This window comes from Excalfactoria chinensis, chromosome 11 (genome assembly GCF_039878825.1).
Source record: "Excalfactoria chinensis isolate bCotChi1 chromosome 11, bCotChi1.hap2, whole genome shotgun sequence".
In the NCBI taxonomy this organism is placed as follows: domain Eukaryota; kingdom Metazoa; phylum Chordata; class Aves; order Galliformes; family Phasianidae; genus Excalfactoria; species Excalfactoria chinensis.
Window position 1 is genome coordinate 861923 of NC_092835.1, and position 15124 is coordinate 877046.

Genomic DNA, 15124 nt, shown 5'->3' on the forward strand with positions numbered 1-15124 from the left:
AAAAAATATCACAGGCCTTTCCAATGAAATCATTCCCACAAGCCCTGTCCACGCCCAGCGCTTCCTGGCGGGGCCCGCACCCCCCTCCTCCTCCTGGGCAGCGCGCGGGGCCGGGATGCGCTCGCACTGAGGGCACATTCATGGCTGCGCAGACAGGCGGCTCCCGGCCCCCCTCCTTTCCCCCCCCCAGCAGGTCGGGGCCGCACAAAGCACCTTTCTTGTGCCGGGCGGGCGGCCTCACCCAGCCTGAACCAGGGGGTGCTCCGGGCACTGCGCCCTGCTTTGCGTTAGCCCACAGCTCCAGGGATGGAGGCGCAGCCCCGGCAGCCGGTGATTCAAGGCAGAAGGAGTCTGGAGGTGACTTTGGGGTTGTAACAAAAAAGGCCTTTCAATCACATCTCTTGAAACCCAGCCTCAAGAGAGAGATCGGCATCCCAGCCCACCCCCATGGGGATGGGGCACAGCCACCACTGGGGGTGTCGGTGTCCCCTGCCCACCCAGAATGGGTGTCAGTCCTGCCCAGCACCCTAGGGATGCTCTGGGGTTGGAGCAACCCACATCTCTTGGCTTTTCCTCTTGCACAGGAGAGTCCTGGGCACAGCACGGTGCACCTCGGGTTGCTCCCTGCCCAGGGCAGTAGCTGAGCAACGTCCAGGGCTGTCACCTCACTGTGACTTAAAAATAACCAATTCAAACAAACAGAGCAGAGAAACAAGAGCTCAGCACAGCCCCGGGGAGTCGGCGATCAGCAGCTCTATGACCTGCAGCGCCTGAGAACAGCCCTGTGCCAGGAGAGCCCTCAGCTCACGCAGTGCTGCTCCCAGGCAGTGTGTTGTGGAGGGACCCTGCTGCAGAACAGCCCAGAGGGGGCTCTGCACTGCCAAGAGGGCAAAGAAAGCACAGGGTCCCAGTGGAGAGGAAGGCAGAGCAGGAGCCATCGCTGCTGGCAGCACAAAGCTCAAAATGAGAAGTACAATCGTTTCATCAGGCTAAATTTGGAGTGCGCGTCCCTCCCTCTGCACTTCACAGAACACAGCCAGAGTGAGTCGCGCTGCGCTGGAGGGGCTCCAAGGCGCCTGGCAGGGAAGCCAGTGGCAGATCACAACCGAGCCTCAGCCGGAGCCCCCTCCTCTGCCCCTACCCACAGCGCATGGGGCCGCAGGAGTGCAGCTCCCTCTATGGGGCCTGCCCAGCTGTGTGGGCAGCAATGCCCACGCCACGGACACCCCGCCACTGCCCCCTGCTGCCACCCAGCCCCCAGCTCTCACCTGGTACAGGAATCTTTGGCTGAACTGCTGCATGGCTCCCTGCAGCTGGCTGCGCTGGGACTGCCACTGCTCATAGTTGCGGACGTACTCAGCCGTGGGGCGCTGCCACGTGGTGGTGCGGGTGTTGTGGTCCACGTAGTAATAGCGGCCTCTGGGGTCCACGCGCTTCTCCCACCTGGAAGCACCATGGGAAGATGTCACTTCCTGTCATTGGGAACAGGGATCCCTGGGCACGTGTGGCCCCGTTTCACTGCTCTTAGAGCCTGATGACCCCTTCTCCAAGGGATTCCACACCCTACTGGTGAGCACACCACTGTCCCACCTCCTCCAGCACTCCTGCTGCTGCTGCTCAGCCCCCAGCACATGGCACCACGCTGCTGAACAGAGGACACAGTGTGGCACACCCCTGCTGAGAGCACTGCAGCAGCAAAGGACAGTAGTGACAACCAGCACAGACCCAGGTTGCACCCCATGCTCAGCTCACACAGCTACTCAGTGCTACCACCGCATGAAGGCACAGGGGCTCAGAAACGCTCCATGGGATCAGCACCCTCCAGAAACACAGGTGAGAAAAGCAGCCTCCAAGGGAGGAATGGGCTGAGGTCCCCTCTGGGGACTGATTTCTCCTCTCACGCTGACAGCACAGGCTGACCTCCCACACTCGCTCTATGGGAACAGACTCTCTCCCAAGATTAAGCACTGCTTTCCAGTGCAGGTGCTCCATTCACAGCTCTAGTTCAACCAAGTTCATGCTGAAAGGGTTCCTCAGTACAAGGTGAGTCCTGCTACAAGGGCATACAGAAGCTCACTGGGACCTGGGGCAGCTTTGCTCCAAGTGAAGTGAGGCAGTGCTGCCGGGCACCACAACTGAGATGCAGTACATGCGTTCCCAGGAAGGCAGAGGCAAGGCACCAAGCAAACACCTGCACTGGCACAAGCTGCCCAGAGAGCTGTGGGCACCCATCCCCTGAGGTGTTCAAGGCCATTAATGGGGCCCTGGGCAGTCTGAGCTGGTGGGGGCACTGAGTCCACACCACAGGGTAGGACTGTGGAAGCTGTGAGGCTCCTTCCAACCCAACTACGCTGTGACTCTGTGATTCTAGGATAGGAGGGAGGGAGCACACCTGGGGCCCTCCCAAACCTGTCTTTTCCTGGGAACTGACCCTCTCTGGATACCGGGCAGCTTTTAAGCTGTTGGAGGACCAGCAAACAGCAGGGAGGGCAGCATGAGAGCATGGGGACCCGGAGCTCCTAGGACTGGTTTGTATTTCACACTTGCTGCTATGCTGGCTGCGAAGCACCGTGCTCCTTCCAGCAGTGAGCTAACCCAGCCCAGAGAGCAGCAGCTTGGCTGTGCTGACTTCTCTGTTTCTGGGGAACAGAGAGGAGGTGAGAACACAACAAGCTTCTGGAAAATGCACAGGACCTGAGGGCTGCGCAATCCTGCAGACGCAAGGCTGACCTCCCCCCAAACACAAGTTCTGCAGAGATTTTCCTGCAGGTTTCACAGAGCTGTGCAGAATTGTATGCGTGAGAACAAACAAACCCCAGGGCAGTAAGAACAGAGGCCCCTCTGAGCAGATGCAGTCCAGCTCCAGGCTTGGGGCATACAGCACTGCCTGTGCACGCTCACCCAGAGCTCAGCCCTCCTACCTCACCATACCCCAGACCTGCCCCAAGGCCCTTACCCTGGCGGGAGCGGCCGTTCCCACGTGGTGGTCTTGTTGTTGTGGTCTACATAGTAGACTCTACCATTTGGCAGCTCCCGCTGCTCCCACCTGAAAGAAACAATCGCAGTTGGTACAGACAAGCAGCGAGCCCAAACCCCAGCAGGGCAGAGTCCAAATCCTGGCAGCAACCAGAGCCTGCTGCGCTCCATGCCTGCGCCACACAGCTCCAGCACTGGGCTGAGCAGCTCCAGCAGGAGACATTGAGGACGCTGTGCTAAGCCAGGGCCATGCAGAGGGGCTCGGCCAGAATGAGCATCGGGGACCCAGCACTACCCAAACAATGTGACAACCCATAAGGGCTCTCCAGGACCAGTGGGTCAATAGTAATTAATAGTCAACTTATCAGAGAGTTGCATCTGGTGGGTTGTAACCTGTCTCCTTGCCCTGCTTAGCTACAGAAGTTTGAGCTTTCTTTAAAGCACAGTACAACAGCAGGTCCACACGGCAGCTCTTTGGCTTACTACACACAGAGCAGGGCAGAGGTGCTGCAGCAGGCTGCGTGCTGAACACAGCTGTTGTTGGGAGCATAGACCCGTGACTTCCTGCAGAAGGCAGGAGAGCCAGTCACTTCACTCAGGTGCAGTTTTATGTCCCGTGTGTTTTTGTTTCGTTTCTTTTCATACATTTTTAAAGTAGAACCTTCAAGTTTGGGCTGGGATTGTGTTTCCCCTGGCAGCCCTACTGCTGCCAGACACCATGAGGATGCAGTCCCCCAGGGAACCCAGTGCTATGGGGTGGCCCAGTCCTGCACAGCACTGCAGCCATTCCTCACCTCCATTAATTCATCCGTGGAAGTTTACACTCTGGCAAACACAGAGCCTCTGTGCAGCACCACGCTTTGTCAGCTCTTACTCTGCAGCACGCAGCTGCTGACAGATCAAGTGTTCTCCTGCCACACTTCTGCTCCCACAGGTCTCCCTCCCAATTCAATCTTCAGCCTCAATTAATCACCACTAAAAGCCCTGGGAAATTAACCTGCTCACTTCTGTTGTGCTGGCAGCTGAACGGATGCGGGCTGGCAGGCCCACACAGCACTCTGCGAAGGTGCTCCAAGCTGCAGTGCCCATCATCTGCAGCACTCATGCTTTCCCTAAGCCCCCAGGGTAAGACATAAGTCCAGAGCTACATGCACCTCAGCCCCAGTGAGCACCACGTGCGCCTGTGCTGCAGCGGGAGCAGCAAGGGGTGGCTGCGGGGCAGTCCTGCAGTCCAAACAGAACACCTTCCTTATGTAAGAAACCACAGCAGCGTGCCTGCTGCCAGGCACATAATGCAGCTCTTTGTGCACGCAGACGGGGCTGTGTGCACAGAATGGCAGCGAGCGCCTGTCCCCGCGTGGGATCACTGCTGATAGGAACCAGATGCGGGGCCGGTGGCTCTCATGGCCCTGCTGTCCCATGGGCACCCAGGCAGGAGGCCCAGGACCCCACACTGAGGCTCTGGGCTACTCCTGCAGCACAGCCGCTCTTCAGTGGCCAGGGGCAAGGGAGGGATCCACACACAGCTGGGGCTGGAACGATTCAGGACTCCTTCCAGCACCCTCCAGCCCCAAACAGACCGCCCGTTGTATGCTGCCTTTGTGCTCAGCACATCTGGTGCAGATGTTCAGAGAGAGTTCTCTGATCCCCACGTGAACCCAGCAGCCTGGAACTCCACACGCAGCCCAGCCAGCAAGGACGGATGGGCTCAGAGCTGCCCCTGCCCTGCACAACGTGAGCACCCTCCCTGCTCCCAGGATGGAAGGGGATGCTCAGAGGAGTCCAGAGAACAGGCAGCCTTCTGTTGGCTTCTTAGGGACAGTGACACGATGGCTCCCAGCAGCTCTGCAGGAGACCTAGTGATCGCCAGGGCTGGTGAGGACTACGCAGTGCCAAAACAGCCTGGTTTGGTTTGCGTGCCTCCTGCCTGGGGCATCACTGTCTCCTGCAAGTCAGCTGCATCCTCATCCCATGCTGGGCCCCAAACCATGAATCACAGCAATCCCCCAGTGCAGTGAGCCAGCCAGAGGCAGCTTCACCACACTGGGTCTCCAGAGATCCCCCCAGAGCTCACTTATGCCATTCTCAGGGCCACAGTCGTTTCTGCAATCCCTGCTTAGCAGAGGCAGCAGCCTCCAGCCACCCTCACACAGGGCTCACAGCCCAGCCAGATCCAGCGCTCTACACTGGATCACCTGGGAGCACCTCAACACTCAGACCCCACCTGAGGAGCCGAGCAGCTGCCACAGCTCAGACGATGCATACAAGATGCTGCTGCTCTCCTCTCCCACTACAAATCCTGTGTTGAGAAGCAGGGAGGGGAAATTAAGGCCCCCCTCCACACCCTGGGGAGGAGCATCCACATCTCTGCACCTCAGGCAGGCAGAGGTGGGGAGGAGAGCTCCCATTTGCCTGGTAAGCACAGGAGGGGCATGGGTTGGAATAAAGACCTTTTTCAGAGCCCTGGACTTTTCCAGCTGCCTGGAAACAGGAAGCGCCCAGGCCGGAGAACAGTAACCCTCACACACCCCACATAAAGGCACACTGAGCCGTTAACCCTAATTACCTGTGACTGACACATCAGCAAGACCCTGACCTTCCAGGCATCGGCTTAGCCAGAGGAAAATAAACAGCTCCTTCATACGCATATGAGGCACTGCAAGACCCTCCCCCCACCTCCAACTTTGCATTCACACTCCAGAGCAAAGGTGTAGGAAAGGTGGAGGCTCAGCTTGTACCAAGCCACAGTCCCACTACTTCTCAGCAGGACACAAAGCAGCCAGAGAGGAGCCCAAGTCCCAGGCATTCCCACAGCACAGGACTGGGCTTCACCTTCCCAAGGATGACCCCCCTCCCTCTCTCCCAGTAATGCCAAAAGACCCCAGGACCCAGGAGAGGCCCAACCTGGCTCCAAACACTGATGCACCACAGGACTGCTCACCTCCCTGCTCAATCCACTGTAGCACTAGACATAGAAGCTGTGGGAGGATCCCTCTCAGCTCCCCACAATGGCCATTTCTGTCGTATTCCACTCTTTGATATCCATGCCTCCCTTTTAGAAGGAGCTCCCTGCAGATCCACACTCTCTCTCTCTCCTATGTTCTTCCCTCCAAACCTTTGAACAGCCACAGGATCTCTGAGGACTTCACTGCTTCAGGCACCAGCCCTGGAAGGCCACTAACAGCGGAGATGTGATTCACTGTTCATTTCCCCTGGGCCCCACAGTGGATACAGATCAGAGTCCTGGCCCAAAGGAGGAGAGAGCAGTCCAACACAGACAGACCCCGCTCTGGCTGAACAGGAGACAAGCTGTGTCAGGGATGGGAGACACAGATCCCCATTCAGCAGAACCAGACAGAGACAGCAGGTCTTCTTGGATGCTTCTGCACTCCCAGCAGCACCCCCTCTCTGCTCTAGGCTCCCTTCCCAGGCTGTGCTCAAGGCCCCTAGCAGGGCTTCCCATGCCCTGAGCTCTGCTGTGCAGGAAGGCCATCGCTGTTGAGCCCTGCTGCATGGCCCCAGCTTTCCAACACCCATCCCCTCTTGCAGCACAAAGCAGCATCCCAGCAGCTCTCTCACTGCCTCCAGGGCTGTGCCTCCCTCCTCAAGTACCCCCAAGGCACTCAGCCATGCTGCTCCATCAGGAAACAAGAGCCTCGAGCTGGAGGAGACAGAACTGCTTACCCAGGGGGCAGAGAGTCCTGAGCCTGCACTGCTGTCCGTGCCTGCGGGGTGCTGGGTGCTGCCTCCTCGGCTTCTGTGGAGCCAGGCAGGGCAGAAAGGGTGGATGCAGCAACAGAACCATCAGCTGTGCTCGCCGTGTCTGCAGCCAGCACGGCAGTCCCCGCAGCTGGCCGTTCTTCTTCCACGTCTGCAGCTCCCACCACATCGCCGTTCACTGGGAAGGCAGAGGGCAGAGATGTTAGCACCAAGAACAGCACTGGCTGTTCCACCACCCTGGAGCAGCCTCACAGCCATGGTGGTGGTGATGACACAGAGCACACGGTTCCAGGCCAGGTCCACAGAGCCCCTGCCTCCATCTCTCCTCTTGAGAACAAAGCAGACACAATTGCATTTGTGCTCAGCATCCCTTCTGCTGCCTGCAGATGTGCTGCAGACCTGACATAGATGCCAGATGTGAGGAGCTCAGGGGCAAGGCTGCCTTGCAGCATCCCCACAACAGGCACTGCTGGGAGCTGAGTGGTGCTGGTTCCACTGCATTTGTGGAGAGAGGAAGGGACTGAGCAAGGGAAAACCACAATGAAAACTGATCAGGAGGAAAACACAGACCAAAAGAATGACATTTGTTTGATGAATATTTATCAGCCAGCCAAAAAACCAGAGCTCAGCAGCACAGCAGAGGATAACTTTTGCCACAGCCACAAATTAAAGAATTCAAAACAAAACAAGGATGCAGGTAGAGCTCCACAGGTCAGAATCAAGAAATGGAAAAAGCTGCAAGCCCAAGTTTTGTAGGAAACATCACACAGTAGCCAGGTGTTCACTGCTGGCAAGCCTTGCAAAGGAGATCGAGGAGCTTCAAACAGGCCGTGCCAATGTTCTGAGGGAATGTGACTCGGGTGACTGCACTGCAATTGCATTGATCTCAGTCCTGGACAGAACATGGGAAAAGATAATTCAAAGTCCACTGATAAGGACTATGTGAGGAGTAGGGCTGGGGCTAAGCTACACCATGGAGAATGCATGCCACGCAGTAACTTCCTTTTCTTCTCAGGTGAAATTACAGCTATCGGCTACAAATGCAACTGGGAAGTTCTTGCAGCAGTCTGCTCCAAAACTGCACGCGCTATTGTCAAAAGAACACACGGGGCTGGGAGGAAGAGGAAGGCTTCTGCAGGCAAACTGAGTGTGACGCAGTGCCCAGCACCACCCCCAGGCAGCACCTCCCATCCCGAGGTGTTACGCCCCAGCTGGCACGCTGCTGAGATAAACAGCAACGAGGACGGCACAGCCATAAAGCCACTGGGAAGGCTGGGGCCGGGCCAGCACAAGGCGTTGTGAAGTAAGCAGAGCCCAGGAACAGCACCGTGCCTGCGGGTGCGTCACAGCGGGGCAGGGGCTGGGCAGGCGGTGGCACTGAGCAGCACTGGGGCAAGCTGGGACTGCAGGCTGAACTGCCGCGTCCCAATGCAGCCCTCTGCACACACACCTCCCTCCCAGAATGGGTTTTGGCAAAACAGAATCACGGTGCTGCAGCTTTTTCCAAAGTAATGGGAAAAAAAAAAAAAAAAAAAAAAGGAAAAAAGTCCTCAAGGGTTGAACCAAACATTTCCTTCCATCTGAAACAAAGCGTGCTGCTTTCCCTTCATGTCTCTGACAAGAGCAAAAGGAAGGACAGAACTGCTGCAAATAACAGTGCAGGGGAGTAGGAAATGCCTGTGGTAGCGGTGTCACCCTGCTGCCACCTCCCACCCTACAGCACCACACCATGTACTCGCCCAGGATGAGGGACACGGGACCCCTGCAAAGCCCACAGTGCCAGGCACTGTCCTACCACCACATCCTGGGGCAGCTCCTGCACATCAGCAGAGAAAAGCTGGTGAGCTGTTTGTGGCTTTGTAGTCACACACTTGGGTCCAGTGGACAAGCCCATGAAAAGACAAGGAAAACTCTTCCTGAAGGTACTGCTGGCAGAAGACTGAGTGTCCTTCTAAGGGGTGGGTTTGTGCCCTTACAGAAAGGAGCCCCAGGAATCATTACAGAGAGACAGAACAGGTCCCACCAGTGAGCCTGAAGGAGCTGCCCGGCTTATCAAAGTGAAACCAACAGCTCCTTTATGGGGAAAGAACCCCTCAGCACTACGGGACCCTTGATCACAGTAGAAAACTCCTTTCCCCCTCAGACTGCACCCCCAGCTCTGCCCACCCCATGCCCACAGCAGCAGCAGATCCCCGCCTTGCTCACCAGTGCTGCTGGCAGTGCCATTGGCCATGCTGGTGGGTGTCGGGCTCTTGGGTGGCTGCCGGTGCCGGCTCCGTGCGTTGGGACTTTGCTCCCCGCTGCTCACACCCTGCCTGGAGGCCCCAGCAGCGAGGCGGTGTGTCCTGCAGGGAAAGAAACGGGAGGTGAGGCACAGCTGGGCCTGGGTAAGAGCCTGTCTGCCCCGTCTCCGTGCTGCTGCTCCTCAGGCACAGACGTCTGCCTGCTTGCTGGGACACAGCAGCACAGACCTGCTCCGAACCAGCACGCAGGTCCTGGCATCCCACCCCCAGTGTCAGAGCCCACAGGACACAACTCCCAGTGCAGCTCTTGCCTGCATGCCCAGAGGTGATCACACACCGCTGCCTTCTGCACCAGGGGACCCCCAAGGAAATGCTCACAGCAGCCATGAGCCCGGTGCAGAGACAAGTGAGGAAGCTGCAAGCTTCTGCCTATGCTGCCAGGAAGGAACAGCTGGGAAAGGCAGCACTGAAACCACCACAGCCAGAGTCCAACTTCTCACAGGGATGGCTGGTGAGGGGAAGGGGAATGTTCAACAGCAGGACACCTCATTGTGCACAGACATCAAGGTGAGAGAACTGCTGACCAAGGGAACACTCCGACACAGACCCCTTGGTGTTCAGTCCATAACTGGGAGCAATGACAGCTCTGCACCACTGGGAAGAGCCTCTTCCCCACCTCAAGGCCCAGGGAGCACAGGCAGAGTGGGGCCACCGCTGCCCAGGGCGGCACAGTGCTCACAGCCACAGCACCAGGATGCAGACATTTAGGGCTTGCTTTGCTCCAGCCAACTACTCCCCTTAAAAGGGCAAAACCTGCAAACTGTCCCCACTTCCCAGGGTCAGGCCGAGCTGGGAGGGGACAGCAGCTTGGCAAGGGCAGGGCACAGCATCGCTCATGCCACCCACGCCAGCTCCAGCAAGCCCTTGGATCCTCCCCGTGCTCCTCAGGGAGCAGCTTGCAGCAACGCCAGGCAGAGGAAGGGCTGGGGCCAGGAAGAGACACGGGAAGGCAGAAAGCAGCTCAGAGCCAGCCGGGCTGCAGGACCCAGATCTCTGTGCCCATCCTCAGTTGAAGCAATGGATGGATGAATGTCCTGTCCTTACCCTTCTTGCTGCAGATGAGCTAAGAGCTGCCCGCAGTTTTTAGTGACCAAAACAGGATGTTTCCCTGCTGCCAGCTGGCCGCACAGGGTTATCAGGCCTGAATTAGCCCGCGGGCCGCCCAGCCCAGCCCTCCTACGAGCGCTCCCATCTGGGCATTGTCTTTTAATAGATGCATGGAAACAAACCCAGTGAGGCCACGTGACAGAAGCTAGACTGGGAACAAACTCTTAAAATAGAAATGGGGGAAAAAACAGCAGCACACAGATGGGAACAGGCAGCAGTGTCACCGGAAAGGAGCAGGCAGGGACAGCCCGCTGCCCTGGTGGTGAGCATGAGCCCCACCATCCCCTTCCAACAGCCAACCTGGGCCAAGGCAAAGGGATCGGGCACAGCAGCAGGGTCAGCCACCAAGGCAGAGCCCTTCTGCATGGGCTGACACAGGGCAACAGAGAAGGGCACATCACCCATGCTCACCTCCAGCCCAGGCGTGAAACACAGAAATGGGTTCCATCCCCATGAGCCAAACACAAGGTGCCAGGAGCCACTGAAGTGCCAGCTGGTCTCATCCAGAACGCAATATGGCAAATGGCAGCTGGAGAGGAATTCTCCCTGTCCCAGAGATGGGGAGGAGGCAGCCACCATGCCCCACATCATGTGTTGTGCTGGGAATGGGGACATCACAGGCACCAGCACCTGAAGGAGCACCTGTCATCCCACATCAGTCAGAAGCACTGGTGCTTGGCTCTGAAACCCCAATCAGTGTGATCCCAGCCCACTTTATCCTCATTACCCAGCACCCTGCTTTGTGAAGCAGACAGAGAATGGGGCTCTCACCAGGGGGAATGGGGCTCATGGATCCAGAGGTGCTGCTTGTCCTCAGGGCTGCTCATGCCCGTTACCAGCGAGGCTTTGGATGTGATTAGGCAGTAAAAGTTAACACACAGTGCACCAAAGGAATCACTGGGGTCTGCACTGTTTGCAGCAGGTGACAGCAAAGTCAGAGGGCAGCACTCAACAGCGCTCAGCCCACCAGCCCAAACCCAGAGCTGGCTGCTCCAATTACATGCTGTCACGAGGGGCCTCTTAGGCCCCCATGAAACAAATGGGGATCATGGCAACCCTCTGGGCACCCATAGCACCAAACCTCAGCCAGGGGCCTCTGGGCTGTTTTCTCTTCATGCAGAGCACTGTGGAATTTCACACCCCGTCACCAAGATTAGCAGCAAATCCCAAGATGACATTTGCTCAGAAGAAGAAAGAGAAGCCCTGAGCAAGCAGTTTCCCTTGGGGGGACAAGTGTAGAAATAGTCAAGGAGCAAAGAATGAAACTTTTCTTTCCATCCTGCCTGCGAGCAAGTTTGCCAGCATCCATCACCAAGCCTATGAAAATAAACACTGCTCTGCATATAAACAGAGCTAACATCAAACAGCATTCCCATGTGCAAAGGACCTGGGGAAGGCAGCTGCCTCTGCGTTGGGTACACACATGCTTTGCCCCATACAGCAGTGCTACACCAACACGTAGGTTGTTATGAACAATTTGACATTCAGATGAGCCCAGAACAAAGCAAAAACTAGTGATAAAGTTTCCCATGCTGTGATTTGTAACAACTGCAGGCTGGCACAGCTAGAAGGTCTCTGGAGGTCCTTTCAGAAGCACCAGCCAGGACTCAGCATGCCCCTCTTGCATGCTCACAGGTAAGGAAGACACCAAGAGCAGAAACTACTCACAGGCAGAAAGCAACGTGGAATGTGAGGCACTCAGTCTCCAGGTTGAGCATCCCAACCAGTTCTTCGGTTTCAGGCTCTCTAACACCAACTGAGAGCTGCTGAATGGCTGCAAAGAGCAGCTCTTGCCAGGACAGTCTCATCTCATCTCTGAGATGGTGTTAACACCCAGATAGCAGGAACCAGGAGCAGACTGGTTCAGCAGACTGGAGACAGACTGCGGTCAGCAACGTGTCACCACTCCCCTACCCCAGACAAGCACTGTACTGAAGCATGGGGTCACTTTTCTTTAGAGCTAGAAACTCTTATCTCCTTCACTCCTCTCTCGTATGTGCCTGGTAGATAAAGAGGAGCAGAGGAGCTCCAAGCACACAGAGCTCCTTACCATGCTCCTACACCTGAAGCCCGCAGGACTCATGGAGCCCCTTACTGCGCAGGCTGCAGGCTCACTACAGGCACACTTTAACCAGAAAATCCGTACAGGCTGCTGGGCTACTGCCACACCATGGAAATATAAATAGGTGTTAAATTCAACTCCATGTTGACAGTGTGACACGTCCCTCAATAACCACAGCTCCAAAAAGGAGCAGCTCCGCACTGCTCCATTCCAGCAAGAAGGCAGGGACAGGCACTGTGCCAGGCAGGGTGGCTGCTGCCCAAGCATCTCATTTCCTTTGGAAGTAGCTGTTATTTCCCTGCAGCTAGGTTTGCTTTGCTTCTCTTGCTCTCCCTGGGCTTTCTGAAGCATTCCCCTGTGACCACCAACATGGGTATGGTGCCCCCAGTCTGGCCCAGGGCCATGCTGCAGTCAGAGGTTCAGTGCCCACCCCTGAGCAGCCACTCAGAGCGAGCCCCATGCTCAGCTCTGCTGCCTGCACCCAGCCCTACCCCAAGTCTCCTGCATGCTGCTTTGCTGGGAGATCTGGAGGAGTTACCATGTCCCTCAGCCACATGGACACTGCTCGAGTGCCCCAGGGGCTCAGTAAATGCCCAGTGATGGACTGGCAGGTGCTGTGCTTACCTTGATCTGCTCCCAAAGCAGTTTGTGGTGGCAGACTGATGTCTGCTCTCCGTGGCTGCAGCCATGCTGCCGGCGTCCCGTCCAGGCACCTGGGACCCTGAATAGGTGAAGAAAACAACTATAGCACTGATTAGTTCTACCCTCCTTTCTTCCTTCCCACCATAAAGGAGACTTAAAAGCACAACGCTGTCTTCCCACTGTCCACCTCGACTCCATCCATAAGGAGTTCTGCTCCCTTCTGCCAGCCTGGGCTGGGGCTCTGCCCCACTGGACCCTGGAGCATTAGGTATGACCATGGGCTCTGTCAGCATCATCAGAGAGACTCACCCAAGGCCCCCAGGTTTTAGGACCTGGATCACCCAGCAAGGCAGAGAAGGAACAGAGGGAATGCAAAGCAATGCACTTCCTAGCATGGGCTCTGCTTACTCCCTGAGCAGCCTCGGGCAGTCAGACATCTGTCCATGCCCCTGCACATGCTCCCTCCCCATCGAGGGCCCTTTTCTGAGTGGTTCACCAGATACAGAATGCATTTGCACAGCCCAACGTGGGAAAGCTATAGAAGGGGCTGGACTGCTTGAGCACTGAGAGGATGCAGGCACGATGCCATTGACACTCCTGTGTTCCACCACACATCTGCTCTCACGGGAGCCTGGAGCAAAGCCAGGGCCTTACCTGGGGGAGCAGGTGGCTGTCGGCACTCAGGTGTTTGCTCAGCAGTGCTGGGGGCTGTGCTCTCAGCCCCGCTCCTCTCCCCGCCGCTGCTCACCGCCTCGTGCACAGAGCTGCTGCGTGCATGCGGAGCCGGGCGGCACTCACCCTCTGTCACAGCGCTGCCATTCGGCAGGCTTCCCAGATCAACAGCCGGCCCGTCCAGGAAAATCGTCAGCTCTCCACCGGAGACAACACTGCCTTTGTTCTCTGTCTGCAGGTTCAGGGTCAGCTGCCTGTTCTCCACTGGGGGAGATGAAGAGAGATAGAGAAGGAGACCACCGGTCATCACCTGTGACCTGACCATGATGAGGACATCACATCCCAGCCTCCTGCAGGACCAAGAGCTCCCCGTGGGCCCCAAAGGACCCTCCAGTGTCAGCTGTCCCTCCAAGCACCAGCAGCAGCCCGACACCTACAGGTACCCCACAGTGCCCACAGAAGACTGTCAGTCTTACAGCCTGCTACTGAAGGAACCCCCCAGGCCCCCCAACCTGCCACACAAAAACACCATTCTCCAGCCACGGGGGGCAAGGCCAGGTCCCTCCATCCCCTTACATGGAGACACAGTCACGACAACCCAGACCACAACAGCTCACAGACCCAGATCTGAGGCTATAAGGAGAGACTGTGCTGGATTCATGTATGGAGCAGGAAGGGATCCGGGCCAGCACAGCCATCAGCTGCCTGTGGCACAGAGCGGATCAGCAGCACGTGCTGAGGTGCCTGAAGTCCTGCTCTGCTGCAGAGGAGCAGGAGCGTGCTTCAGGCTTGGGTTACTCTTCTTCTCACCTAGAAAACTCAGACAAGCAGCACAAGAAAACCCCAGACCCATCACTCTGTCCACATCCCCACGTATCTCTTCCACTGAGCCCAGAGGACTGTCCCATGACATACAGAAATGCTCAGCCCCAGCACTGGGCCACCTCTGCACCAGTTCAGGCCAGGAGGAAGCTGCCAGCTCCACTCCATCGTGAGCCAGCCCAGCTCTCAGTGCTCAGCAAGACTTCACCAGCTGTTGTCATTTCACCCACAGGTAATCCATCAGGGGACACTGCCTGCCACAGCTACAGCCACAGGGAAGGCAGCAAATGAGCCACAGGCACCATCCACCAAACAGGGGCTGCACAGCTGCTACAAGAAGCAGAGCCTGCCCCAAATCACTGACTGCTCCCTGTCCCAGGGTGGGCACACGCTACACACCCAGCTCTCCAGGGGCCATCCAGACAGCAGCAAGTCACCTCCCCATTGCCACTGGGGGAGTCACCAGCTCCCAGGCTGGCAGAGAACAGCACAGAGGCTGCCTGCACACCTTCCACATTACCCCAGGAACAGAAGCACAACGGGACCATCAGTACCACAGCTCTCAAACAAGTGCGGCTGTGCCCCAATGGAGCCAGTAGGACCAAACCAGCCAGCTCCGCCACACAGGGCCAGAAAAGTTTGGCTGCCCCATTGTGGGACGGCAGCCCAGACACTTCCTGACTCATTTGCTCAAATAATATTTTTATTATACACGGATTGCTCATGACACAACGGCACCATTTTTAAGCAACCTGCTTCACCCTGTCTCGCCATGAGGACGAGATTCAATACCCACCCATGGGAGCAGAAGGGGAGTATG

At 57.1% G+C, this 15124-nt stretch overlaps 1 protein-coding gene across 4 annotated transcripts in view; it reads right to left on the reverse strand.

Annotated features, from left to right (window-relative positions):
- WWP2 (WW domain containing E3 ubiquitin protein ligase 2) overlaps positions 1–15124 on the reverse strand; it is a 31792-nt gene that overhangs the window by 9764 nt on the left and 6904 nt on the right. For 2 of the 4 annotated variants that reach the window (XM_072346127.1, XM_072346128.1), the window contains 6 exons: positions 13609–13746; positions 12793–12889; positions 8902–9041; positions 6661–6874; positions 2957–3046; positions 1269–1443 (listed from right to left, as the gene is read on the reverse strand). In XM_072346127.1, the coding sequence (XP_072202228.1) occupies positions 1269–1443; positions 2957–3046; positions 6661–6874; positions 8902–9041; positions 12793–12889; positions 13609–13746 (854 nt within the window). Of the gene's footprint in view, positions 1–1268; positions 1444–2956; positions 3047–6660; positions 6875–8901; positions 9042–12792; positions 12890–13464; positions 13747–15124 lie in introns of all 4 variants that reach the window. The other 2 variants (XM_072346125.1, XM_072346126.1) reach the window with 1 other exon arrangement.